Source organism: Bos mutus, chromosome 17 (genome assembly GCF_027580195.1).
Source record: "Bos mutus isolate GX-2022 chromosome 17, NWIPB_WYAK_1.1, whole genome shotgun sequence".
NCBI lineage: Eukaryota > Metazoa > Chordata > Mammalia > Artiodactyla > Bovidae > Bos > Bos mutus.
The window spans coordinates 4,028,816-4,056,130 of NC_091633.1; the positions used below are offsets into that span (position 1 = coordinate 4,028,816).

The window sequence follows — 27,315 nt, forward strand, 5'->3', positions numbered from 1 at the left end:
CGCGGCAAGGGCGCCCGAGTCGGTGCCGGACCCAAACCAGGGCCGGATCCCAAAGGGCTCCCCTTCGCCGCAGCCCGTCGGGGCTGCAGGAGACTTACCTCGCAATTGAACTCCATCTCCGCGTCCATGGTGACGATCCGCACGGTGAATGTCTTAGGCTGCTTCCTCTTGAGCGAGCTGAAGCTCATTCGGGAAGCGATGGCCCCGGCCATGGCGCGGGACTTAGGCGCAGGACCCTCGCGCCCCGAAGCCTGCGCTCGGGACCTTTTAGCCTCCCTGGAGGAGGCGCACAGGCCTCAGGGCCACCATGGTGGCCGGCCGGCCGGCCCGAGAGCTGTCTGAGCGGCGCGGGCCCCCAGCGGCCAGCATGGGCCGCGAGGACCCTGCCCAGGAACGGAAAGGGGAGTCCCGGAGGCGGACTCTGACGGCCCCGGGCAAGGATCGAGATTGGGGACCGACGGGGAGGGCACGGCCCGGCTCTCCGGGACTCGGGCCGGGGACGTTGGGAACGCCCGCGGACGGGGCCCCTAGACGGCGGCTGCCCAGAGCCCGCGCGCCTCTCAGCGGCCGACGGAGGTCTCAGGGCCGCGCTGCAGCCGGGCGCGCACGTGCGCGCGTGGCTGTCACCGTCCTCGCTCCGCGCGCCCGCGGGAAGCGTCCCCTCCCCGCAGCCCTCGGCCTGCTCCCCGCCCCGCCCTCGGGCCCCCAAGATCACTACACACGACGCAACCAAACCAGGCTGCTGCCGCCGGATACCGCGGTTGGCTGAGCGCTCCGAAGGAGACGGGACTTTCCTGCGGTGTCCCACCCTCTTCAGCATCACTTCACCAATCGGAAGTTCAGATCTAAACTGGAGGCACGGGCCTGGGCTCGCCGTTGAGTGGCTGCGGTGGCAGTCACTCCGAACGCTTTTGTTTTCTAAGGGGTACGCCTACTCTAGCAAGACTGGTTGAGGTGTCTGAGCCCCGCCGACCCTTTCCCGGGGAAACACGTAGAGGCTGGTACCCGGGCGCGGGAGACGCTCACCCCCTGTTCCCGTGAAGGACTGCCCTTCGGAACAAGTCGGCGCCAGGTGTGGCGCCCCAGGGGATCGTGTTTCGGACACCGGATGGATAAGCCTGTTGAACACTTAAAATTAGTTACGTGTGCTGACCTCTGTGATTCTCAAACTCAAATCACTTGTGGAGGCCGTTTAGGTAGCCAGCACTTACCGCCCTCCACCTCCACTTACCTTTTGCTTCTTTTTAGGGAGAAATTCTAATTATTACCGAGGGTTATTGTTGTTCTTCAGTCGCTAAGTCGTATCGGAGTCTTTGAGATCCCAAGGAGGGAGGTGGGTAATAATTGTACCTACCCCACGGGATTGTTGAGGCGTATAAAGCTTTAGGACGTGGCTGGTCATTTTAGGTCGAATCCTATGAAATTGCTCTTTTTGTAGATACTTTCCCCACCCCCTCCACCCCGCCCCATGAGAGTATTCTGGGGGAATTCCCTGGCAGTCTAGTGGTTAGGATTATGGGCTTTCACTGTGGGAGTTCAGTACCTGGTCAGGGAACTAATATCCTGCAGGCTGCTGGGGCGTAGCCAAACAAAAGGAAAGAAGAAAGCATTTTTCATTTTTTACTCTGTGATTTCCAGTTTTGGACCATAAACATGTTTTACTGTCATCAAGAGTTATATGGATGTGTGTGTGTGTGTGAGAGAGAGAGAGATGGGGGAATATAGTTTTCTTTATTTAAAACAGTGTTCAATTTTAAATGAGACTTAATGGTTGAATACCTGAATGGCTGAACGAAACACATTGCACAAATGGTAGCCGTTAGCATCACCCCCTCCTACAGGCGAAGAAACAGAAAGTCAGCATGACAGAGTTACTTGCTGGCTATTATACACATAGTGAGAGGCAAAGCTGAGCTGGGACCCACCAGAGGCTGCTGGTCTTTTACTCTGCTCTCCTCCCCTGGTTGTTCAGGCTCTAAATCGTGTCCAACTCTGCGACCCATGGACTGCAGCACACCAGGCTTCCCTGTCCTTCACCATGTCCTAGAATTTGCTCAAATTCACATCCCTTGAGTCAGTGATGCCATCCATCTCATCCTCTGCTGCCTCCTCCTCCTGCCCTCAACCTTTCCCAGCATCAGGGTCTTTTCCAATAAGTTGGCTGTTCGCATCAGATGGCCACAGTATTGGTGCTTCAGCATCAGTTTTCCTAATGACTATTCAGGGTCAATTTCTTTTAGGATTGACTGGTTTGATCTCCTTGCTGTCCAAGGGACTGACTCTCAGGAGTCTTCTCCAGCACCACAGCTCTAAAGCATCAGTTCTTCGGCACTCAGCTTTCTTTATGGTCCAAGTCTGACATCTGTGCGTGACTCCTGGAAAAACCATTGGTGGCTTCTAAATTGCCTGTTTCAGCCCTGAGATGGTGAACTACAGTTCTAGAGCACTTAGCGGAGGCTGTTGCTCTAACTATACTAATAGCATAAATTTGCTCTTCCCTGTGGGCCCCTGTGGTGCCTGTGAAGCACCCGCCAGGCCACAGGAATCATTGGCTGGCACACCCGGCAAGGCTGCCAGGCTGCTTTGGGGGAACTTTATGTCCTGCCAACTGCTAGCAAATTTTCCCCACCAAACTGATTGTTTAGGGCACTGTGGACTTAGCGTGGGAGTGTCTTTATTTTCATTGCTTTGGTTCATCCCTGTAGGTGGGAAAACCAGGCTGGATTCTCCTATAGGCTCCCCATAGGGACGACTAATCAGGGCTTTAACCCAGGGCCAAGATTGCTGGCAGAAAATAAGTGACTTTGGGAACCCACTGAGAAGTAGCATGAGGAGGTAGATCAGAGAGCAGGGACTAAAGATGACAGTAATGGCCAGTAATAGCTTATTTTTATGGAAGGCGTACTAGGAGCTAAGTGCTGGGCTAATTGGCCAAACATGTAGTTGAGATTCCTGGGGGACCTCCAGGCAGATGTGTGGGTCTGGACCTCAGAAGGGAGGCCAGGGCCATGAGTCAAAATAGATGTGGTAGAATATTATGCTGGCATTAAAAGTGCTGTTCACAAAGAATAAATAGAGACAGTAATAGCAGGTAGCAGATAAGGTTTTGAGAAGGAAAAACTTAGGTAGGGCTCACAAAGAAAGACCTGACATACAGACACCAGTTACTAAATATCTGTTGGATGAATAAGGGACGGACATGAGGAAATACAGTCTCAAACTATGGGAACAATGTTAATAGCTGCCATATATTTAAGTGCTTACATAAGGTACTTTGCAAAGTGCTATGAATTCTTTACTTCTGATCTTTATCAAAACCCAGCTTGGTAGGTATATGTCCCTTGTTTATATGTAGGGAAACTGCATAAGGGTGAAATGAAGTAATTTACCCCAAAGCATGACTGGTAGATTTGCAATGTGCATATAGGACTGTTTTAATCCAGATCTCACCTGACTTACATTTTGTTCCTTCATTCTTTCAGAAGATCAGTGGTGTTCCAAGTGACATCTTTTCCCTCCAAGAGGGCATTTGGCAGTGTCTGGAGATTTTTTTTTTCGGCTGTGACAACCAGGAGGTGCCGACTGTCCCCTATATGGGAAGGTCAAGGTTGTGTGACCTGGGACCTAAGACTTCTGAGGTCATAGCTGGGATGTTCCAACGTGCCTCCCTGAAGCACTGAGCCTGGATGAAAGCATCTGCAGATAACAGCTCCTACCTGAATAAGGGTGAGTAAGAGCCTATGAGGCCTCAGGACCCTTGTAGAGAGCTCAGTGGTGCTCTGTCTCTTCATTTTGGGCCTGGGCTTGAAGATCCTTGAATTTGCCCAGGCTGTCACCTGCAGTGTTGGAAGCAAGCCGACCTGAGTAGGAATTTCTACCTTACCTTGACCTTGGGCATAATTTAGCTTCTCTGAGCCTCAGTTACCCCATCTGTAAAAATGGGCATAATAATAATATGACATGTTTAAAAGCCCCTCTTAAATGCAAATTAATATGTATTGAGTGCCCTCTGTGTCTAACGTGCTGTGTAACCTTGAAAAGGTCTTTACCATTTCTGCACCTCCATTTTATCCACACTTAAAATGGGGAGAATAAGGGGACTTACCAGTGGTTCAGTGGTTAAGAATCTGCCTTGCAATGCAGGGGAAGTGGGTTCAATCCCTGGCTGGGCAACTAAGATCCCACAGGCCACGGGCAACTGAGCCCACACGCCACAACTATTGAGCCTGTGTGTCCTGGAGCCTACATCAGCTAAGACCCAACATAGCCAAATAAATAAATAATTTTTTATTTTTTAATGAGGAGAATAGGAAATGGGATTGCAAATAGCAAAGCCTCACAGCACACATAAGTGGAACTTTAACTGGGGTTCATTTTCGTATGCATGCATTTGGTTTAATTCTCATGATTATGTAGGTTATTATGCCCATTTGACTGTTAAGAAAACAGAGGGACCCAAAGCTGAGTGATTGGCCAAAGACTACACAACCAAATAGAGAAACAACCTGGATCCCAAACCCAGGTTTTTAGCCTGGGCCCATAGACTTCCAAGGACAGCGTGCTGCAGGTTACAAGGGGTCCTGTCTACAGCAGGCGCTGAAAAGCGACCGCCTAAAATTCATGCTTCTGCTTATTCATACTTATGCATGTGAATGTGTTCACCAACCTGGAAGCCCCCTAAACCCCACCCATACTTTTGGGATTTTTATGGAGGCTTCCTCATGTAGGCATGATCCATTATCAGCTCAGTTTCCAGCTTTCTTCCCCTTCGAGGAGGATGTGGGCTGGAAAAGCTAAAAGCTTCATACTTCTAACGATGGCTTAATCTTTCTAGTCTAGCCCCCGTTCAGGGGGCTTCCTGGTGGCTCAGTGGTAAAGAATCTGCCTGCAATGCAGGAGACCCAGGTTCAATTCCTGGGTGAGGAAGATACCCTGGAGAAGGAAATGACAACCCACTCCAGTATTCTTGCCTGGAAAATCCCATGGACAGAGGAGACTGGTGGGCTGCAGTCCATGGGGTTGCAAAGAGTCGGACATGACTTAGCAACTAAACGACAGCAACCACCCCATGCAGGAGCCCACAAAGCATTACCTCATTAGAGCAAAAGATGTTCCCATCACCCAGGCAGTTCCCAGTGATTTAGAGGCTCTGTGTCAGAAACCAGGGTCCAAGACCAAATATGTGAACAGGAAGGGCTCCTGGTGCTTTTATCACTTAGGAAATTACAAGAGCTTTAGGAGCTCAGTGCTGGGAACTGGAGGCAGAGACTAAAGATTTTCTGTTATTTCACAGGACACAATTCAACCCATAACATTCCCCTTCTAGGGGTGGGCTCCAGGAGCTGTATATATGCCAGGATATCTGGGGAGGTCCAGGGAAGTCACATTTTTCAAGAAGGATGCCTTCTATAAGCTTCACATGATTCAAAATGTTGTATTCAAAAACTCATGTTTCCCCATAGGAATGAATGTGAAGGAGGCAATAAAACGCGCACACATACAGCTCGTGAATCAACAGCCCATCTTACCATATTTTTGCTTTTATAAAAAAATTTACTGTGTATTTGGCTGCACCAGGTCTTAGTTGTGGCACGTGGGATCTTCAGTTACAGCTTGTGAATTCTTAGTCGTGGCGTGTAGCATCCAGTTCCCTGACCAGGGATTGCGCACGGGGCCCCTGCATTGGGAGCTCAGAGTCTTAGCCACTGGACCACCAGGGAAGTCCCCCACGGTTTGCTTTGTATCTTTGCAGCATTATCTCTACCTGTGGACACTGTCCTACATTTACAGCAGCACCTGTCACAGAGCTGGTTCAGTCTTCTCTGTGCTGTTTTATTACATCCGATAGCTGCTCCAAACTATTGATTTGGGGGCGTGATTTTCAGCATTGGCGTACCTACTTTGTGAGTGATGTTGTCAAATGACATTTTGATAGCTTTTTAAAGTGGGTTTATAATGACAGTGAACGGCAGAATAATAGCTCAGTGCACAAAAAGCAGTCGCTGGAGTCCAAAGCACACTAACAATGGTGTGCTTTGCTCCGAATTGACACAGAATGTGGTTGCTTCTCAGCGCTGCCCGGTGGCAGCAGAGTGAACGCAGTTTATCATTCATTCCACACTAACAGCCTTGAAATGGTTTGGTATTTAACAAGTGAAAATGTTTTCTTTCTCTGGCATTTGTATGATTTCCAATATGTATACATGGAATGGCACTTTGATCGTGTTTTTATGTGGCACTATGTCAAAGTCCCATAATTCATGTCTGCATATGACTTATCCTGCAGAAAGGCTGGGACTTGGCAGTGGGGCTCATGCCCGAGCTGAGACATAAAAGCGTTCTTGTCCTGTCGCTCCTGTTTGGGGGTCTCATGGCTGGAGGATGCAATTCTCAGAGAGCAGTCGGGCCCGGGCATGAAAGCCCATCAATAAGGAGCTGGTGACACTGCCACAGCTGGCTGCTTTGTCTCTCTGCTCTTCTGCAGCCCGCTCCATGATGATCTATTTGTCCCAGGGAATAGACGATGGCAGGTTTGTCCATATTTTACACTTATGAACCTGCCTGCTCCTTTTTGCTCCATCTGTCTTTGTCCCTGGTTCCTGTCTTTTCATTTCACAGACTGGGCAGCAGGGCTTGGCAACGAGTTATGAAGGTAGATTCCATGAGGATGGCTTTGGGAAAGGAGGAGGGAGGGAGAAAAAATGGGTCAGCTCCCTGCCAAGAGGGGAGGAGGAACAGGTTCAGGAGAAAGAGATGTCACAGACTCTGGTGGGCGGGTGGGGACCTCGGAGAGGTAGGGGAGGGAAAGACCCTAGGACAGAAAAAACAGTGATGCTGGGGAAATGTGCTCATAGAAGATGGCTTGGACGTCTGAGTCCAATCCCAGTAATTAAGCTGGGCCCAGTGCACAACCTAACTGTAGGAGCCAGCTGCCAAGAATCTTTTTTTTCTTTAATTTCTGGATGCCCTGGGTCTTCATTGCTATGTGTGGGCTTTCTCTGCGTGCGGTGAGCGGGTGCTGCCCTCGAGTAGCAGACCGTGGGTTTCTCACTTCGGCGGCTTCTCTGTTGGCATGCAGGCCCTAGAGCACACGGGAGTCAGTGGTTGCAGTGCATGGGCTTATGCTCCTCTGCCTGTGGGATCTTCCCGTACCAGGAAGGGATCAAACCTCTCCATATCCCCCGCATTGCAAGACAGATTGATTCTTAACCACTGGACCACCAGGGAAGATTCCTCCCAAGAATCTTACATGTTGGTATTGACATCCTTGTAAGGCCCCCTCCCACACTGAGCAGGGCTGACCTGTGTCACCAAAGAGATATTCAGAAATGACAGGATATGATTTCGAAGGTCAATTCACAAAGTCCTTGAAGGTTCCCTCTTACTCTCTCCTGGATCACTCACTCTGGGGGAAGTCACCTGCCATGTGGTGAAGACACCCACGCAGCACTTGGAAAGGCCCATGTGGCAAAGAACTGAGGTCGCTGGCCAAGAGCCCCCAACAACCAGCGCTGACTTGCTAGGTGTGTGAGCGGCCCACCTCGGAAGCAGATCCCACAGCCTCCATCAGGCCTTCAGATGACCACAGCCTAAGCCAACATCTTGACTGCAATGTGGTGAAAGACCCTGAGCCAGAAGAAGCCCAGCCAGCCACTCATTCGTGAATTCCTGACCCATTTGGAACCGTGTGAGCTCATAAATGTTCATTGTTTCAAGGTGCTAAATTTTGGGATAATTTATTCCACAGTAATTGGAAATGGTCTAATTATATTACTCCTTACTTGCAGAATTGTCTTCCAACATCCATCTGGTTTACTGCCCAGAATGCACAGTCCATGGGGCAGGGACCCATTCCCACCAGGTGCCGAATTAACAGGCATTGCATGTCACTGAGTGCCATGCAGTCAGCTCCCCTGCCCTGCTCCTTCCAGCAGAGTCAATGGGGTTAGTTAAGTGAGGGAAAGATTCTGGGGGTGGAGTGGATGTGTGAGCCAGGGAGAGGGGAAGAGCCACGGTTAGGATGATCATACGTCCCAATTTGCCCAGGATAGAGGGGTTTCCTGGGATAGGGGACATTTAGTGTCCAAACGGGGACAGTCTGGGATAAACTGGAGTAAGCTGGTCTCCCTAGCTGGAGTGGGAATGGAGGTCTCAAAGCTGCACTTCCAGTGAGCCGGCCAGACTGGTTCCCTTGGCCTGGATATGGAGACTCATCCATCTGATCTGGTCAGGGGTGAGAACGTGCTCGTGGAGGGCCTAGTTTGATCTTCCTATCCCACTCAAACAGAGGGAGATGGGAAGATGGCCTTACAAATGCCTAGACTAGGACTTCCCTGGTGGTCCGATGGTTAAGAATCTGTATGCCAGTGCAGGGGATAAGGCTTCGATCCTTGTTCCGGGAGGATCCCACCTGCTTTGGGGCAACTGAGCCCTCTCCCCCTAGAGCCTCTGCTCGGAGTCAAGAGAAGTGCCGGCAGTGAGAAGCCCGTGCACCGCGACTAGAGAGTAGCACCCGCTCACTGCAGCTAGAGAAAGCCTGCGTGCAGCAACAAAGACCCAGTGCAGTCAAAAATGAGTGGACCAGCAGGAGGAGGCTTTGGGCCAGCCCTTCCTCATTGTCCCCAGCAGAGATGGCCAGGAACGCCAAGAGTTTGCTGAGGACTCTCACACTAGACCTGGAGGATAAGCCCTTCCCTGGCCAGGGGTCCTGGCTCCCCATGGCTTGATAACCAAATGACCAGTTAGTTGCTGTGCGGCCTCTGTTGTCACAGTCCAGTGATGGGTCACCAAGGCCATCCACTCCATTGTTAGAAAAGTGCTCCTTGTACTGAGTGAGAAGATGCCTCCACATCATCTCCAGCCTCTGATAACATCCGATCGTGCAGAACAGTCCGAACCCATTCCTTCCTGGAGGCCCTTTCACATACTGTGCACACACTGCTTCCTCTGCCCAAGGCTCTCCTTGCCCTGCTCCCTGCTGGCAGACTCTCTCTGCTGAACCTTTAAAGTGTTAGGCACTCAGTCATGTCTGACTCTTTGCGACCCCATGGACTGTAACCCTCCCAGCTCCTCTGTCCATGGGATTCTCCAGCAAGAATACTGGAATGGGTTGCCATTCCCTTCTCCAGGGGGTCTTCCCGACCCAGGAATCGAACCTGGTCTCCTGCATTGCAGGCAGAGCATTTAATGTCTGAGCCACCAGGGAAGCCCAGCCTAGGTCTAACACCAGGCCATCTGTGAGGCCCAGTGAGCTGTCACGCCCACCTCTCCACACCTGCCACACTTGGTTCCTCCACCGCAGGACACCAGTGACATGTTACTTGCTGCACCTCCATCTCCCCATCTGAGCTTTTCCTGAGTGACTGACTGTGTCTGGGAACACTTCAGTCATGGTCGCTTTTGGTTCTTCTGATAACCCAAGGAGCAACTGGGCTCAGCTGTGTGTTAACATAGAGTAACCTTCGGCCTTAGCTATAAAGCACCAGCGATACAATATCTTCCTTGCATTTATTCTGATGGTTCTGCCTGTGTATCACAGTTGATTTAGGTTTTTTGTTTATCATGATGATATACAGTATCCTTTTAAAATAAATCCTGCAAGGAATACATATTCATTGTAGCAGCTTCAGAAAACACAAGGGGAAAAAAAATAGTACAGGCCTCACTTCCTTATAGAAATTGTCATTGACCCTCAAAGTCTATATAGAACCTCACATTTTCTCTTTCCCCCTCCCCAATATAAGCCCTCATACCTCTCCATATTTTTTCATAGCCTGTATCACAATTGGCAAAAAATATTTTTGTGTATATTTTTCACTTTTTCAGCCAATATTTTTAGCATGTCAGGCAAGAGAGGGGAGAGGGGTTAGGTCTAAGGTCTCTGCCCCAGGGGGGTCAATACCAGTTTGATTTTGTCTCCCCAGCCAGGCCAGGCCTTAAATTCCAAGAGGGCTGCGGGCTTGTCGTTCTGGCCACGTTTGGCGTCTCAGGGCTCAGCACATGGTCTAGCCACGTGGATTCAACATTTGCTGAAGGAATCACAAAATTAAAGCCTGCCAGGGCACTCCTCCACCCCAAGCATATCGGGAGGGCACTACCATCAGCCTCAGCCTCAGTGAGTGGACAGTCTTTTGGGGGGGGGGTGTATGCACATATTCTCTGGAAGTTATTAGGCTCCTGCTGCCCCCCCCATAGGGTCTGCAGGCCCTCTGCTCCCACTGAGGTCTGTGACCTGGGGGACCGTGGGCTGGGAGAGGACTAGTTTGGAAGTTAGGCACAAGACCTGGGCAGAGCAGGAGAAGGGCATGGAGCTCCAGGAGGCCCAGGCAGAGATGGTAGAGGGGGATGGAAAGGGAAAAGGAGATGATGGAGAGAAAGTGTCCCTGCAACCCAGAGCCTTGTCCATCTGTCTTGTTAGGGGGTTTGTTCCTTTCAGACTATGATAAACGGTACCTGTGCCCCAGCCCCGCAGGAAGGCACAGGCGCACAGAACTGTATACCATTTCAAGCGGGGTTACTGACCCTCTGCCACTCACCCTGGAGGGCCCCTTTAAGAACCCCTGGTGTTATTGTTCAATGCTCCCATTTTACGGGGTGGAAACTGAGGCCCAGACTGGGCGAAGGGTTTGCTCCAGGCCACAGAGCAAGTCTGTAGCAGAGCTGCAGAGGCTCAAGGACAAGAAACCGGACCTCTGCCCTGCATCTGCGTTGCGGGAAGAGAGGGGACAACGCCCACCTGCCCGGCTGGCGAGGGAGGCGGGCGGCCCGGTGGGGCGGGGCTTACCCGAGTCCCGCCTCCGCTGCCGGGTTCGGGGGCGGGGCCTCCCTCCAACCTGCACCGCTCCAACATGGCTCCGCGTCTATGCAGCATCTCTGCGGCGGCGCGGCGGCTGCTGGGGGGCCCGGGCTCGGGCCCCCGGGACGTTGTGGCTGTGGCTGCGGCGCGGTAAGAACCGGGCTGGGCCTGGGGCGGAGCGGTGCGCCTGGGGGCTGCAAGAGTGAGAGCCAGGGTCTGGGCCTGGGGGATGGGCAGAGACTCGGGCTTGCAGTCTAATGGTTAGAGGCCGAGGGCGAATCTCTAAGCCTGAGGAGGAGGTCTGGGCAAAGAATGGGGGAAGTGGGAAAGGTGGGCGCAGGGTCTTTGCCCTGCTAGGTACTTGGCTCTGGGCAGAGACTGAAGGACTGGGTGAATGGGAGGGGCAGGCCGTGGGGCGTGGGGAGTGGGAACTGGCAGAGGGCGGGAGCAGTGGCCCTTTCCCTGGCCTTTGCGGTGGTTGTGAGATGGGCACCCCGGGGGACTTCTACGACAGGCAGCTCCTCCCTCGGTTAGTTCTGGGGGTCAGAGGTATGGGGAGCAATGGAGATTCCCAAGGGCCATGGCTGCACAGATCCTTGGCTTCCCAACCATAAACAGCACAAGGGAAGCAAAGGAAGCCTGAGAAAGGGTGGGAGTTCCCAAGGTCACTCCCCCTGCCGTCCTGAGGCAGCACCGAGTCTGGACCCGGGCTTCCTGACACCCCTGTGGTCCTTGCGCCACAACTGGTGGCCTTCTGGGGGAGGGAGGCTGGTTGGACCCGGCCCAGAGCCTGGTCTTTTGTTTGGTCCCTCCTCTGGGCCTCCCTGACTGGCCCTGGGCGGCCCCGCCCTCCTCCCTCTGGCGCCCTGTTCTTCCCCCATCTCTGCTCTTCCCACCCTCTAAACAGTTGCCTGTCCCTCCCACTGGACCATCACCTCATCTTTCTGTTTCCCCAGCCCTTGGCTCAGGGCTCAGGACAGTGTGTGCTCAGGAAGATTTGCCAAAGAAGTGAGGACACCTGTCCCCCCACCTGTGGAAAGGAGGCAGGGGTCTGTCCTGCCCAGCAGCCTAGGTGTGAAGCTGTGAGTTCTGTTAGACCTTGTTGTGAGACGATACAGAGTGTTGTGCCATGGAGTCGGGGAGGCTGGAGAAGAGGAGCCAGCCGTGTGCCTTCACCCCGGTGTTTAGTTCCTAAGTTGTGTCCAGCTCTGTTGCGACTCCTTGGATTGTAGCCCACCAGGCTCCTCTGTTCATGGGGTTATCCAGGCAAGAATACTGGAGTGGGTTGCCATTTCCTTCTCCAGCTTCCCCACCCACCCTGCTGTTATCGTTCAGTTGCTAAGTTGTGCGCGACTCTGAGACCCCATGGACTGCGAGATGCCAGGCCTCCCTGTCCTTCACTATCTCCCAGAGTTTGCTCAAACTCATATTCATTGAGTAAGTGATGCCATCCAACCATCTCATTCTCTGTCACCCCCTTCTCCTCCTGCCCTCAGTTCTTCCCAGCATCAGGGTCTTTTCCAGTGAGTCAGCTCTTCACATCAGACGGCCAAAGTATTGGAGCTTCAGCTTTAGCATCAGTCCTTCCAGTGAATATTCAGGGTTGATTGACTGGTTTGACGGCTCAGTAACTGGGGAGAAAGCTCACGACATGGAGAGAACCTAGAGTTTGCCTGGCACCTACACAGCCAACTCAGCCGTTTTCAGTGAGGTGACCTTGCGTGAATTATTTGGCCTCTTCAAGTCTCAGATTCCTCATCTGTAAAATGGGGGTGAGAAAGTAGAATGATTTCACAGAGTTGTTGAGGATTAGCAGTCATGTGTGTAAGGTACCCAGCGCTTGGTGAACTTGTAACAAATGTTGCCCCTTGCCCAAGCCTATGTCTCAAGCAATGTCTTCATGAGTCCCTTATAATGTCAGGGCTGAAGGGGCTTTGGGAAGGTCATGTTCTGTGATCCCCTCATTTTCCAGATGAGGAAATCCAACCTGGGGGCAGGACCTCACTTCCCTAGCCTTACAGAACTGGTTGGTGGTAGAGCCAGAACATCAGGAGGCCACAGGAGGAACATAAGCCGTGTAGGCAGCCTGCTGCTCTGTCATCTTGGACGAGGTGCTGAACCTCTAGGGCCCTTGGTCTCCTTCTCTCTGAAGTAGGACTGGAGGTCTCTGCCAGGTGTTTTTTGCAGGATTGCTGTGACGGTGCTTGGATTCATACTTGCAGTGTCTCAAGGACTGCTGCGAAGTTACCTGTGCCCTGGTTCCCACCTTGGATACCTGTCTGCCCCATCTCTCTGGAGTCCCTTAGAGGGGCCCTCTGGCCTCTTGAGCTCAGAGTGGGGCTTTGAAGTCAGATGGACCTGGATTGGAATCCTCTTGGCCATTGGTTAATTGTCCTTGAATAAGGCCTGGTACATCTCTGGGCCTCATTTTTCTCTATTTTGTTTTTGGTTTTGTTTGTTTTTGAGCCTCATTTTTCTCAAAAACATATTGTGAAGATCAGTTCTCAGCACATAGTAAGTGCTCAATATGCAGCAGTTGTTACTGCTACATCAGTAGTCCTGTTGTTAAAAGGACTTTAGTTCTTCCTGTATGTCTTCTAAAGACATAATTGTGTGTGTGTGTGTGTGTGTGTGTGTGTGTGAGTTACTCAGTCGTCTCCAACTCTTTGTGACCCCATGGACTGTAGCCCACCAGGCTCCCCTGTCCATGGAATTTCCAGGCAAGAATACTGGAATGGGTAGTCATTCCCTTCTCAGGGATCTTCCCGACCCAGGGATCGAACCCAGGTCTCCTGCATTGCAGGCAGACTCTTCACTGCCTGAGCCCCCAGGGAAGCCCGAAAACATGCTTGTGGAGCAGTAAACTGAAACGTGGCCCCTTTCTAAAGTCAGCCGACTCCAGACAGAAGAGTGTTTGAGAGTGTGCGTAGAGCCAAACTTGCTAGCATATCAATCCAGGACATTCCGGAGCAGTTTCATGTGGGGTGGCACCAGACCACTATCCCTGTTGAGAGTGCCAGTGTGTCTCCAAAGTTCTCATCTGGGGCAGACATTTGTTGAACAGCTCCCAGGCTAAAAGCGTTGTGCTGGGTACCCTAGGGGGTAGAGAATGTCCGCTCCAGGCTGAGGGGGAAATAGGAGAGGTGGGCTTTTTGTTTGTTTTTTGGCCACGCAGCATGTGGGAACTTAGTTACCCAGGGATCTAATCCGCACCCCCTGCACTGCTGGAAGTCCCAGGAGAAGTGTTTTTATGGAAGGGGTTGAACTGGTTTTTCTGGGCCTAAGGGGCATTCTTAGTATAGTTTAGATAGCAGAATCGTTGGTGTTTCTGGGATAATTTACTGAGATTACATGAAAAAAGAAAGAAATTGGGACTACCTTAGAGCAGTGATCCTTAAGCCTGAGCATGCGTCAGAATCCCCTGGCAGACTTGTTAAAACCCAGATTGCTATGCCTGCCCCCGGAAGTTTCTGTTGCAGTGGTTCTGGGTGGAGCTGGAAAAGCTTTAACAAGTTCTTGCTGCTGCTGCTGCTGCTAAGTCACTTCAGTCATGTCTGACTCTGTGCGACCCCATAGATGGCTAACAAGTTCTTAGGTGATGCTAATGATAGGGAATCTTGGATTGGTGGTCACCAAATTTAGAAGGGAAGTGGGGACTTCCTGACGGTCCAGTGATGAAGACTCCACACATCCACTGCTGGAGGCTTGGGTTCAATCCTTGGCTGGGGATCTAAGAACCCACAAGCTGAGTGGGGCAGCCAAAAACAAATAAAAAAGAAAAATGTTTTTTAAAAAAGGAAATTGACTTGAAAGCTTGGCAAAATAGATTAGAGTAAGTGGAGACATCTAGCCTTGGTTTACGGGCATTAGGGAGCAATAGAAGATTTTCAAGTGGACAGATAGCATCACAACCGTGGTACTTCACAAAACCAACGGGCAGGTTAGGAAAAAAGAGGACAAGTGGGAGCTAGGAGATCAGTTAGGTAGGAACAGTGATACTAGCTGCACTGCTGTGTCTGCCCTTTTCTCTGCAAGGCACATGAGGCTCAGAGAGGTGATGCTGAGCTGGGACTAGTCCTGGGTTTGTCCAGAACCTGTGCTCTTAAGCAGTAACTCTGCTGGTGGTGGTGGGGATACAAAGGGGCCCTGCATCCCGAGTCCACACGGAGCCCGGGTCCACCCTCTCTCTGCTTTCCTACCTCCCAGATGTCATCATTTTCATGCAGCTCTGTCTTAGCTCCCCCACACTCCTTTACTCTTTCCCCCGGCGTGGGCTGAGCGTGTGCCGCGTGCCCAGCGCTCTTCCAGGCCCTGGGGAGACAGCAGGGATGCACAGGAGAGAGAGCATCGCAGGCTACATGGGGCTGCTGCCAGTGGGAGACGGCAGACGGCACATACTGAACCCCCAAATTCTACAGTGTGTTAGAAGGAGCTGTGGAAAAAGTAGGGAGCAGTGTGAGAAGGGTTGGGGAGCTCAAGGACAGGAGGATGTTGTGATTTCATTGAAAAAGTGAAATTTGAACTCTTGAAATGTGAACCTACAGATGCTAGCTTCAAGTTCAGACCCTGCTCTGGGATCTTCTTGGGACCTGCAGAAAAGATCTTTGGACATAGGCTGCACCGCCCTGCTCTTTTGACACGTGGGGAAACCGAGATGTGGAGGCAGGAAAGAGGAGGTGGGAAGAGTTGGGAGCTCCCGGACACTCCCCAGCACCCAGGTTCCAGGCTCTCTCTCCAGGGCTGGCCACTTGGCTGTTTATCCTGGTCAATGCTGATGTTAATAAATTACTCAAGGCCCAGTCCTGGAGCAAAGGTCTTGATTGACAAAGAGTAGGAGTTGCTGTCCTCTCTGTCACCACCCCTTCCAGGGGACACAGCCTCTCTACATTCAAACCAAAGGTCAGGTCCCTCTACCAGTGGCTTTGCTAAAAAACACCTGCTTCTTTATAGTATCTCCCTGATGCTAGTTCCCCCGGTTGGTACCTGACCTGAGGGTGGAGCTGGCTTTAGAGGAAAGAGCTCTGGGCTCTTGCCAGAGCTCTCTGCCCCAATTTGCTGTGTGGTCTGGGACAAGTTTCTTAACCCTCCCACCCAGGACCTTCTATTTTCTTATCTCAAAAATGGGGATATGAATAGTATTAACGTTATACTCTCGTTGTATAGATTCAGCGGGATCCTGGTACTGACAAGCTGATCACGGGTCCCTGGCAGAGGCTATCCTCAGCCAGTGTGAGCCACAGTGAGGCTCCCTTATTCTGGTCCCCAGTTTCCGCAGACCACATTGGCCATCTGATGACAACTGTCTTTTTTTTTTAATTAAAAATTTTAAAACATTCAAGTGTAGAGTTTGCCTGGTGGCTCAGATGGTAAAGAATCTGCCTGCAATGCATGAGACCCAGGTTCAATCACTGGGTCAGGAAGATCCCCTGGAAAAAGGAATGGCTTTATTTTTATATATATATATACTGTTAATGGCTTTATATATATATACTTTTAATATTTTATATATATATATATACACACTTAATGGCTTTATATATATATATATATTCTTTTCAGATTTTTTTTGTTTTTTTGACTGCCTGGTATGCGGGATCTTAGTTCCCTGACCAGGGATCAAACCCTAGCCCCCTGAAGTGGAAGTTCAGAGTCTTAACCACTGGACTGCCAGGGAAGTTCGTGTCTTTTTGTTTTTGATGAAGCAGTACACACAACAATAGAAAGCCTATGAATTCAGAAATATTTAAAAGTTTTTTCTTTTAGCTTTAAAAAAATTATCATGAATAACGAAAAGTTTAACCATCTTCCTCTTCCCTCTCCCAGGTAAGCAGTATTAACGGCGTGGGGCTGAGAGTTCCCCAGTGGCCTGGTTAGGACTCGATGCTTTCACTGCTGTGACCCAGGTTCATTCCCTGGTCAAGGAACTAGGATCCTGCAGGCCGCCTGGCATGGCCAAAACCAAACAAACCAACAAAAAAACAGTTTGGAACAAATCCTTAATTATCTTTCCTCTGTGCTCATACAAATATATCGTCATTTTTAAGATGCTGTTCAGATTTTATCAGTCCCAGTGCTCAATTCATATTTTGCAGAAAAGCAATACTTTGATTTGCAAGACATTTATTCTAGCCACAAAAAAGGCTCAAAAAGAAGAGAATTTGCTGATGGGACCCCCACAGCCAGGCTCCTGGGCTGGAACTCATCTAGCAGGAGGCTGGTGTTTCAGGCCTGGCTACAAGCCTCACCACTGCTGCTAAGTAAGATGATTTATCACCTCTGGCAGCCTAAACATAAGCCCACCCCCGCTGGGACCTTGTGTGGGGGAGTGCAGTTATAATCTGGCAGGACCTGGTGATTGGTCCCCCTGCTCTGAACAAGGCATGTCATTCATTCAATCAGCAACGTGCACAGGGCAGGAATTTGTCAATTAAGTGTTGGCCGAATGAATGAATGAATCTTGCCTTCTGATGCCTTTGACCCCCCTCTATCTGCCTTTATCTGCCAAACCAGCCCTGGAGATTTGGAAACTGTCCAGATCACCTCCATTGGAGAGCTCACCCAGACTTCCAGGGGCCAAGTTCAGGCTCACTCATCTGGGCTCTCCCAGAGACCTCTGGCTGTAACTGTGTTCCAAGGTCCCCTTCTTTCAGCGGACTGTGACCTCCTCAAGGACAGGGCGTGCATGTCTCGGGCGCTCCATCTGTGGGGGCCGGCATCAGGCCCGGGCCAGGTGTAGTGTGAGCACTGGGGAGGACCGTGGGTGCAGGCTTCTCGTCAGAGGGGACAGAAATTGCAAAGAAAGCACAGAGTGAAAGCATCTGGTGCACAGAGTGAAAGCATCTGGTGTGTTCAGGGAGAGGCACACTTGGAGAGCAGGATACACAGGTACGGGTGGACCAGAGGGGAGGCTGCCAGGGTAGGTTGGGCTGTCCCAGGTTTTGGACACCAGGCAAGATGTGTTTGGGGTTCACCCTTTTGGCAAGGGATACAGTTGCAGGGTCCAAGTGGAGGACCTCTTGGAAGGGGGTGAAGGGGAGGCAGGGAGGCTGGAGAGAGGCGGGAGTGGGGCTGCCTCCCCTGGCCTCCTGAGGCTCTGCAGAGTTTCAAGAAGCGAACTGGGCAGCCAGGATCCCCGTGGCTGGCTCCAATGACATGAAATCCGCTGGAGCTGCCATGGGATTCCATGGCCCCATTCCCAGAAAAGTGGGTCACCAGCCTCGGGGAGCAAGGCTTCTGGGCAGATGGAAGCAGGTCCCCCTTGAACTCTTCTGTCCCGCAGCTTCTATTCCAAGGACAACGAAGGCAGCTGGTTCCGGTCCCTCTTCGTACACAAGGTGGACCCCCGGAAGGACGCCCACTCCACGCTGCTGTCCAAGAAGGAGACCAGCAACCTCTATAAGATCCAGTGTGAGTGGCTGCGGAGTCGGCCGACCTGCCTTCCCGGGGGCCTGCGAGGCTCCTGCTGGGGACTTGAAGAGGAGCCTCTTCAAGTGCTGGGAGCCCAGGCCCTGTGGGGCTACCCCCATCCCAGCTTCCCACAGACACCCCCTCCCCGTCACTTCACCTCCCGTTCTCTGTCCTCTGTCTCAGTTCACAATGTGAAGCCCGAGTGTCTGGACGCCTACAACAGCCTGACGTGAGTGAGCCTAACCCTCCCGTCCCCGCCCCTGCCTGGATGGGGGACTCTGTCCCAGCCCTGTTCTCTGTGCACAAATCCGGGGGCTGTAGACTTCAGAGCCACACGTCCTGTGCGGCCTCTGCATGTTAGTGTCCTGAGGGCCTGAGTCGGAAGCCTTAACCCAGGGGCTCTGGGGGCTGGTGTGAGCCCTCCCCCTCTCTGTGCCCGCACCACCCACAGGGAGGCTGTGCTGCCCAAGCTGCACCTGGATGAGGACTACCCCTGCTCGCTCGTGGGCAACTGGAACACGTGGTACGGGGAGCAGGACCAGGCAGGTGAGCTGCCCACGCCCCAGCACAGATGGCTGCCCTCCACACCCCCCGCACAGTGGTGCCCAGGGGGGTCCTTCTCAGTGCAGTCCTCATGGGCTTTCTCCCCTGCTCATATCTGTGATGGCTCCCTCTGCCCTTGGGGTGGCCCACGAGGCTCTTGAGCCCTTCCTTGCCCTGCCTCGGGTCTCCTCTCACCACGTCTTCCTGCTCACTGCATCATCCCACCCCGGACTCCTTTCCGTTCTTCAAGTGGACAGGTTTTCCCTCTAGTTCCAGGCTGTTGTTCCCCGTTTCATCAGCCTGAAGCTCTTTCTCCCTGGCCTCCTTTTCTTGGCTCACTCCTCTACTCACCTTTTATTTTGGTGTAGATATCACCTCCTCCTGGAGGCCTCCCCTGATTCCCTCCACCCGAGCTGGGTGAGGCAGCTCTCCCGTCTCCCCAGCCCCCAGGACTTGCCTCTCCACAGCCTTGACCATGTGCCCTGTTGTGTCTGCCTCCCAGCGGACAGGGCCCCTGCCTGTCTGTCTTCACCACAGAATCCCCAGGATGCCATGCATATTTATGGAATGAACAGGGCCTCTTGTCTGAGCTGGTTCCGTGCAGCTTCAGGAATACCCCAGCAGGCTCCATCCCATGTCGGTTGGCACCAGCTGTGAGGACCCACACATGAATTTGGTTCACTCACAGTGTCCCAGCCACTCCAAGGGGCCTTGGCGTTTAGATCTGTGCTGTCCCGGGAGGTAACCACTAACCACATGCAGCTATTTAAGTTTAAATTGGGTAAAGTTAAATAAGAAAAATTCAGTTCCCCAGTCAACAGAAGCCACATTTCAAGTGCCCATTGATAGAAATATGTGACTCATGGCTACCACCTTGGTCGGCACAGCTGTGGAACTTTTCCATCATAGTCGAGAGTCCTTTCAGACAGTGCTGATTAGACTGCAGGTAGCACAGGGAGCTCCTCTGGCCCTGACAGAAGGTCCTCTATGCTTCCCTTGAATGCTCCCAGCAATGGGGAGCTCACTGTCTCACAAACCAACCTATCTCATCCTTCAATTGCCCTGATAATAGAATTTTTTTTTAATCTGTGATCTGCAGTTAGGTAGATTCTCTTAATCATTTATTCTGTTTCAGTAATCATTGACACATTGATACTGGGGTAAGAAAAAGCCGACTGTCTTCCATCGCACCCCTTACAGCTTTCCCATCTTTAGGTACAATTTAATCAGTTTCTGCAGTACTTCTTGGATTCTCCTAAGTATTTGCTAATTGAGAAATGAACTTTGAGTAATGAGAGCTTGAATTTTAAAGCATGTCTATATTTTGGGTGTCTTGAAGGGTTGTGCACCTTGTAGAATCAGGTGGGGAGCAGACTCCCTGAGGAATCCACATTTTAATGAATTTGTAAGAACCAAGTACAGAGGCTGTGATAAAAAAAACTGCAAATGGCGCAAAGAATTTTCATTGGAACGTAAGCCTTCCTCCTGCTCGAGATCCCAAAGCCTCAGTTATCTGGCCCAAGGGCATCTCCTGTCACAATCTCTCGGGTCTCCACTGAGAGACGGTGCACAGCCCAGCATCTCTGGATATGTCCCTCCCTGCCTAAACACACATGGTAGCATACTGCACGGGCTGTTCTGTTCCTTGGTTTCACTTTCAATTCACTGTCCTGGAGTAATCCATCTCAGCCTACCTGCCCCTTCCTTTGACCCAGCCTACCCCTCACAGACCTGCTATGAGGTCAGCTTTCACATGCCGCAGCTCCTAGGGTATAAGTTCACTCTGATCCTCTTCTTGTTGCTCTTTAAGGAAGATTGGGTGGGTGCCTTATTCTCAAGATGAGGACATTGAGGCCTAGAGGGGTCAAAGGCCACTTGGCAGAGCTGCAGCTCAAACCCTAGTCTCCTAGGCTTGTGTCTGGGGTTTCCCCTACCCAGCACTGCCCCTGGCAAGGCAGAGGAACTCAGAGAGTCTTGATGCTACAGAGAACTGGCTGGAGGCTCCTCCTATCACATACACATGGAGCTTGGTGGGCGCAGAGCAGGGCAGGGTCTGCGCAGCCCCCTGACCTGTGCCTTCCTCCCTGTCCCCACAAACAGTACACCTATGGCGATTCTCAGGGGGCTACCCAGCCCTCATGGACTGCATGAACAAGCTCAAGAACAACAAGGTACGTGGGCATCCACTCGGCTCACCTCTCCGGGTGCTGGTTCTGACTCAGCCCTGTGTTGGGGGCTGCCTCCGCCACCCCCTGGGGCACACCGCTGGGGGGTGGGGCACTTCCTGGCTGCTGTGCCCAGCTCGCCTGGCCCCACCCCGCCCGCAGGAGTACCTGGAGTTCCGAAAGGAGCGGAGCCAGATGCTGCTGTCCAGGAGAAACCAGCTGCTCCTCGAGTTCAGCTTCTGGAATGAGCCACAGCCTAGAGCCGGCCCCAACATCTACGAGCTGAGGACGTACAAGCTCAAGGTGCCTCCCCCTCCCTGCAGCAGTGTGCTGTCCCGGGAGCCTGAGAGGTGGGGGGTGGGCCCAGTGCCCCAGCACCTGGACTGGGGCTTCTGGCCTCAGAAGAGGTGTGTATGCACGTGTGCATACATGCATGCTCAGGGGTGAGTCAGGGCCCCTGCAGGAGGCCAGGCGGCCCCTGGAGCTGGAGAGACAGTTTCCCAGCCCCACCCAACAGTGAGGATTGAAATCCCAGGTAGGGGCTCATTCCCACCCTCTGCTCTGGTTTTCTTTCAGCCAGGAACCATGATCGAGTGGGGGAACAACTGGTGAGTGGTCGTGCCAGGGGGTTGGGGGGACCCTGGTCACCTGGTGGGCCTCGTTTTCCGGGTGCTGTGGCAGAGAACACGGCATCCTCTGTGCCTCGTGGGTCCAGGAGCAGGCAACAATCCAACCAAGGGGATGAGGATCCTCTAGACGAATGGGGTAGAACACACAGCCAGCAGCCGCACCTCCGTCACCCAAGTCCCCGATCGTCTCTGAGAGCCGAGGGCTCTACCCTGGGCTCCTCCCTTGATGTGTGACTGAGAAACCAGCCTGGGATCCCCACAGAGGGCCCTCTGCACCCGCCCTGGCCTCGGCCCCACACTCTTCTGCCATCCCCAGGGCTCGGGCCATCAAGTACCGGCAGGAGAACCAGGAGGCGGTGGGCGGCTTCTTCTCGCAGATAGGAGAGCTCTACGTCGTGCACCATCTCTGGGGTAGGCTGGGGACCCCCCAGGAGCCCTCCGTGGCCCCCTCCTTTCTCCACTGTCACTCTGTGTTGACACTGCGAATACATTAGTGTCCTTGTGGAGCTTACGTTCTAGCAGGGGGAGACACCACCTCAGACATAAACTAACAAAAAGGATAATTTCGGATTTTTACAAATCATCAAGGGACAGGGAGAAATAAGGAAGACAAACATGGGAAGCTTCACTGGCTTGAATAGACTAGAACATCTTTCTAAGGAGGTGAATGTAAGCTTAGCTACAGAATGAGGAGTCAGCTGCGAGCTGTCAGAGAACGGTATTCCAAGTGGAACAACATGTGCAAAGGCCCTGTGGCAGAGAAAGGCCTTCAGGGTTTTGAGGCATGCATAGGAGCCCAGGGTGGAGGGAGTGGGGAAGAGTGGGAAGATGGGGATTGGCCGGATTGCACTGGGTCTTGCAGGCCATGAAGATGAGCTGGGATTTATTCTAAATGCAACAGGAGACTGCTACAGCATTTTAAGCAGTGTGATATGACCCAGTTTGCATTCTAATGATTGTTCTGGCTGCCATGTGCTATGTTGAGAGCACTTTGTAGGGGAGCAAAAGAGGATGTGGGGCACAAGGAGATGGTTACACTAGCTCAGGTGGGAGAGGAGGCTGGCCTGGACAGTGAAGATGCTGAGAGGTCCACAGACTCAGTGGTCTGGAGGTGGATCCACTGGGACCGGTGGATGAATTGTCTGCGTGGGGCGGGGAAAGACAGGAGACTCCAGGACTCCCGGACTCCTGCTTGAGCAGCTGTGTGTTGCTTAATGAGACCCCTGGAGGGGCAGGTTGGAAGGGTCAGGAGTGTACATTTGGTCCTTGGAAGGGTTACCTTTGAGACACTGACACATCTAAGTGGACAGCGGATACACTGTCAAGTGGATACATCAAGTGGACACTGGATATTTGAGTCCAGAACCTGAGGGAGAGTTCTGGGCTGGAGATATACATTTGGGAGTTGTCGGCAAATGTACTGATTGTCAAAGACGACAGCAGAAGCATCCGGGGAGGAAGAGACAGCAGGGTAGGGTTTGGGGCAATGGGAGGAGGGCCTCGTGCTGGGGACAGGCTCAGGTCCCCTGTGCCCCAGAAACGAGCCTAAGCCTTATCCCACAGCCTATAAAGACCTGCAGTCTCGGGAGGAGACCAGAAATGCTGCCTGGAGGAAGAGGGGCTGGGACGAAAATGTCTACTACACAGGTGAGCACCTCTTAGGAAGTCATCTGCCAAGAGCTCCATCTGAGGATGGAATCCCCTCTGTAAGGAGATCTAGCTTTACTTGATTACCTCTCCTGATGGGGAACTCACTTTCAGGACAGTGAGTTCATAGGTTCCTGTCCTGGTGGCATGCTCTACAGGATGCAGGCTGTCCTAGGTGAGTCCTCGAAGGGGCAGTAACCCAGCCAGGTGGTCTCTGCCTCAGAGAAATGTTGTGGTTGACCACACAGTGTGACCTTGGGCCTGGTTTTTCACCTCACTGATGCTTTTCCTGCCTCTAGGATGCCGATGGTGATGGTGCCTCCCTCGAAGGGTTCCAGGAGCTAATTTATAAAATTATAGCCCAGACTCCAGCACAGAGGAAGCACAATTTTTTTCAAGCAAGTTTTTTGCTTATGGCATTTGCCACTCTGCTGGGACTCTTGAGAACCACCTGGAACCAGTACATGCTGATTGAGCCCTCACTATGTGCCATGGTGGGAGGGGGTCAGGAAGTGCAGAAAGAACAGGAGCCTGTTTTCTCCTGAAGGAATTTACAGTTGAGCTTGCACACTGACCAGCTGGTAAATGCATCTCCTGATGAGTAAGCGGGAGCCTTGTTCTTCTCAGTGTGGTCCCGGATGACAGTGTCATCCTCCCCTGAAAGCTTGTTAAAAATGCCCAAGCTCAACCTGCCGCCTCCCCCCCTCCCCATACACACTGAATCAGGATCTGCACTTGAACGAGAACTGTAGGAAATTTGGAAGCATGGTCAAGTTTAACAGCACTGAGCAGGAAGAAAGAGTCTGACTACCTGGGTGACCTTGGCTGACCCTCTCTGGACTGCAGTGTCCCCTGTAACACCTGTAACATGAGTCAGTTGAACTAAATCAGTGTTTTTCAAACCTCAGCCCCTTGGGGGACACCCTCACAGCTTGTGTCCTGCCAGTTTCCTTCTGCTGAAATTATTTTCTTGATCTCTTCCTTTGAATCCCCCTACCCCGTTCTTTCGGAGAAGGCAATGGCACCCCACTCCAGTACTCTTGCCTGGAAAATCCCATGGACGGAGGAGCCTGGTGGGCTGCAGTCCATGGGGTCGCTAAGAGTCGGACACGACTGAGCGACTTCACTTTCACTTTCATGCATTGGAGAAAGAAATGGCAACCTGCTCCAGTGTTCTTGCCTGGAGAATCCCAGGGACGGTGGAGCCTGATGGGCTGCCGTCTATGGGGTCGCAAAGAGTCGGACACGACTTAAGCGACTTAGCAGCAGCAGCAGCAACCCTGTTCTTTGCCTGGCTTTGTGCTAAGCAATAATATCTGTGAAGTCACTTTTACTAATAAACAATGCTCGTTTTTTTTTTTCCTTCAAATTTTGAAAGCTGCATTTTGTCATAACTTCAGTCCCCTCATATCCTATAACTTGGGAGATGTGGCTCTCTCCATAGGCCACTCCAGGAGAGCGGGGGACTTTAGCTATCTCAGCATCCCAGGCTTCCTCCTCCTTCTTCAAGGCACAGTTTGGGGGGGTTGGCTCACCTCCAGCCCATTCATGATCTCTGCCTCTCTCTCTGCAGTCCCCCTGGTGCGACACATGGAGTCTCGGATCATGATCCCTTTGAAGATCTCACCTCTCCAGTGATGCTGCTGCTGCCTCCATCTCCTCCCCCACTCTCCCTCAGGGTAGCCATGGACAGAGGAGCTCCCAGTTCTGCTGTCTTGGTTTTCTCTCCTACCCTATGGACTCTAGGGGGTTAGTGCTCAGGTCAGACAAGGGGGAGCTGAAGGATGATGGGGTTATGAAAACTTGCAGCCCTGCCCAGACCCTTCCCACCTTTCCTGCCCACCCTTTCCCCTGTGCAGGAAGCAGTTTTTAATTTCTCTGAACGGAACAGCAACCTTTTATGTCTTCTCACATTTCCTCCTCAGTTCATTTCAGTTCAGTCACTCAGTCGTGTCCAACTCTTTGCAACCCCATGGACTGCAGCACACCAGGCCTCCCTGTCCATCACCAACTCCCGGAGTTTACCCAAACTCATGTCTCTTGATTCAGTGATGCCATCCAACCATCTCATCCTCTGTTGTCCCCTTCTCCTGCCCTCAATCCTTCCCAGCATCAGGGTCTTTTCAGATGAGTCAACCCTTCGCATCAGGTGGCCAAAGTATTGGAGTCTCAGCTTCAACATCAGTCCTTCCAATGAATACCAGGACTGATCTCCTTTAGGATGGACTGGTTGGGTCTCCTTGCAGTTCAAGGGACTCTCAAGTGTCTTCTCCAACACCACAGTTCAAAAGCATCAATTCATCAGCGCTCAGCTTTCTTTATAGTCCAACTCTCACATCCATACATGACTACTGGAAAAATCATAGCCTTGACTAGACAGACTTTTCTTGGTAAAGTAATGTCTCTGCTTTTTAATATGCTGTCTAGGTTCCTCCTAAGATTCCCCATCTCAAGGTCACCAGTTCATAATCATCACTCTGGAAATCCTTAGATTAGCTTAAGTTGCACAAAAGGTAGTGTGTCCAGTGATTAAAGGTGGTCTGGGAGGAGGTTAGGCTAGGCCAGGCTCTCAGGAATTCCCTGGTCTCCACTGGGCCACCCACTTGCTGGACAGTCTGAGCCAAGACCCTCCTGCTGGAAGAAAGCCTAGAACTGCCTCAAGAAGCAAAAGGGAAAGCCCTCAAATTAGCTAAGTTGGCAGGATGTCCACATATTCCACCCAGAAAGGCTGAGAAAAGGAATGGGAGCTGAGAAGAATCTGCGGGAGGGAAACAGAATGGAACAGGAACCCAGAAGGCAGAACTTAGAACTCAAAACTTGGGTTTGAACTGAAGAATTTGGAATACAGAATGGGGAAGATAGAACAGAGGTGACACATGACCACTTGGGGAGGGGCTTCTAATACAAGACTGCTGGAGAGGTGCACCTCATGCTCCCCACATAAAGAGGCTGAGATCTTGAATGAGTTGTTCCAGCCCTTCTGTGTAGGGAGAGCCTCCTGCTCTCCCAACTGCTCTCCTACTAGCAGAGCTATGGGCTAGGTCTTATACTTCCCTCACCCCGAATTCCTTTTCTCCTTCTTCACAGCCTATCAGCCCTACCCTCATTCTCCTGGGCCATCGGGTGTGTGGAGTGGGGTCAGTGACTTTGGAGGCCTTCTCAGTGATCCCACACCTCACAAACCTCTGGGTAGCTTGATTCTGCCTCCCTTTCAAGGAAAACTTGTGCTGGAGTTGCTGATGGAACCAATTAAATATTTACTATAAACCATGATGTCTTTTCTTCATCTACAAGGAAATTTGGCAGGTGACCCCTCAGGCAAGGTCAGCTTCTCAGGTCCACCTGGCTCATCTGTCCCACTGGTAGGTATTGTGTTTCCTGAGATACTGTTGGGGAGGGCCTCCCACTAGGGCAGAAGGAACTGCACTGCATAACCAGGGGTTCGGTTTCTACCTTAAGTAGAACGTACTGAACCCCATCTGTACGATTCATACCAGGAGTAGAAAATACTTGAAGCTGTCAAATGCTGCATTAGATTTGCCTTGGTCAAAAAATGGGGGGAAAGGGCAGGTTAAGATGGGGTTAATGCCCTCTCCGACTTGCTGCCCTCGCTATTGTGGGATGTTCTACTGTAACTATGACAGTAGTTAAGAATCCAGGTTGCTGCTGCTGCTGCTAAGTCGCTTAAGTCGTGTCCGACTCTATGCGACCCCCATAGACGGCAGCCCACCAGGCTCCCCCGTCCCTGGGATTCTCCAGGCAAGAACACTGGAGTGGGTTGCCATTCCTTTCTCCAACGCGTGAAAGTGAAGTCGCTCAGTCGTGTCCGACTCTTAGCGACCCCATGAACTGCAGCCTACCAGGCTCCTCCATCCATGGGATTTTCCAGGCAAGAGTACTGGAGTGGGGTGCCATTGCCTTCTCCGAAGAATCCAAGTTAGGGAAGCAAATTCACAAATGTTCAGATCATGGCACTACTACATTCTTGTGTTATCTTGGGCACACGACAAATTCATTTGACAGATACTTGGCAGAGCGCCTACTAGTTGCTGGGCATTGTTTTAGGCGCTGGGGACAGGATGAACGAGCCCTTATTTGAATTAAAAAAGTTCAAAGTGCAGGTCTGCCC

General features: G+C 51.9%; 2 protein-coding genes and 1 long non-coding RNA gene across 6 annotated transcripts in view; 2 read left to right on the forward strand and 1 right to left on the reverse strand.

Moving 5' to 3' along the window:
- The window catches only part of NF2 (NF2, moesin-ezrin-radixin like (MERLIN) tumor suppressor), a 74,666-nt gene extending 73,971 nt beyond the window's left edge, over window positions 1-695 (reverse strand). For 3 of the 4 annotated variants that reach the window (XM_014478232.2, XM_070385892.1, XM_070385891.1), the window contains exon 1: window positions 99-694. In XM_014478232.2, coding sequence (XP_014333718.2) covers window positions 99-212 — 114 coding nt within the window. In that variant the 5' untranslated portion in view covers window positions 213-694. Of the gene's footprint in view, window positions 1-98 lie in introns of all 4 variants that reach the window. The other variant, XM_070385893.1, reaches the window with a different exon arrangement.
- A 264-nt stretch (window positions 696-959) lies between these two features.
- LOC138991468 (uncharacterized) lies at window positions 960-9,255 on the forward strand. The gene is made up of 3 exons (XR_011467411.1): window positions 960-1,333; window positions 3,483-3,726; window positions 7,416-9,255. It is a non-coding gene; the product is annotated as an uncharacterized lncRNA (long non-coding RNA).
- A 1,532-nt stretch (window positions 9,256-10,787) lies between these two features.
- On the forward strand, window positions 10,788-26,437 carry NIPSNAP1 (nipsnap homolog 1). Its single transcript, XM_005887499.3, has 10 exons — window positions 10,788-10,945; window positions 18,075-18,202; window positions 18,386-18,431; window positions 18,654-18,748; window positions 20,846-20,916; window positions 21,073-21,213; window positions 21,487-21,518; window positions 21,856-21,950; window positions 23,103-23,186; window positions 24,760-26,437. Exons 1-10 carry the CDS (start codon window positions 10,848-10,850, stop codon window positions 24,822-24,824), a joined length of 855 nt encoding a protein of 284 aa, XP_005887561.2. The 5' UTR covers window positions 10,788-10,847; the 3' UTR covers window positions 24,825-26,437.
- The last annotated feature ends 878 nt before the right edge of the window (window positions 26,438-27,315 follow it).

Coding starts and splice junctions, on each gene's coding strand:
- NIPSNAP1 (XM_005887499.3), top strand. CDS start 10,848: ATGGCTCCGCGTCTATGCAGCATCTCTGCGGCGGCGCGGCGGCTGCTG. Junction 10,946..18,074: donor GTGGCTGTGGCTGCGGCGCG/GTAAGAACCGGG, acceptor TCTGTCCCGCAG/CTTCTATTCCAAGGACAACG. Junction 21,519..21,855: donor ATCGAGTGGGGGAACAACTG/GTGAGTGGTCGT, acceptor TGCCATCCCCAG/GGCTCGGGCCATCAAGTACC.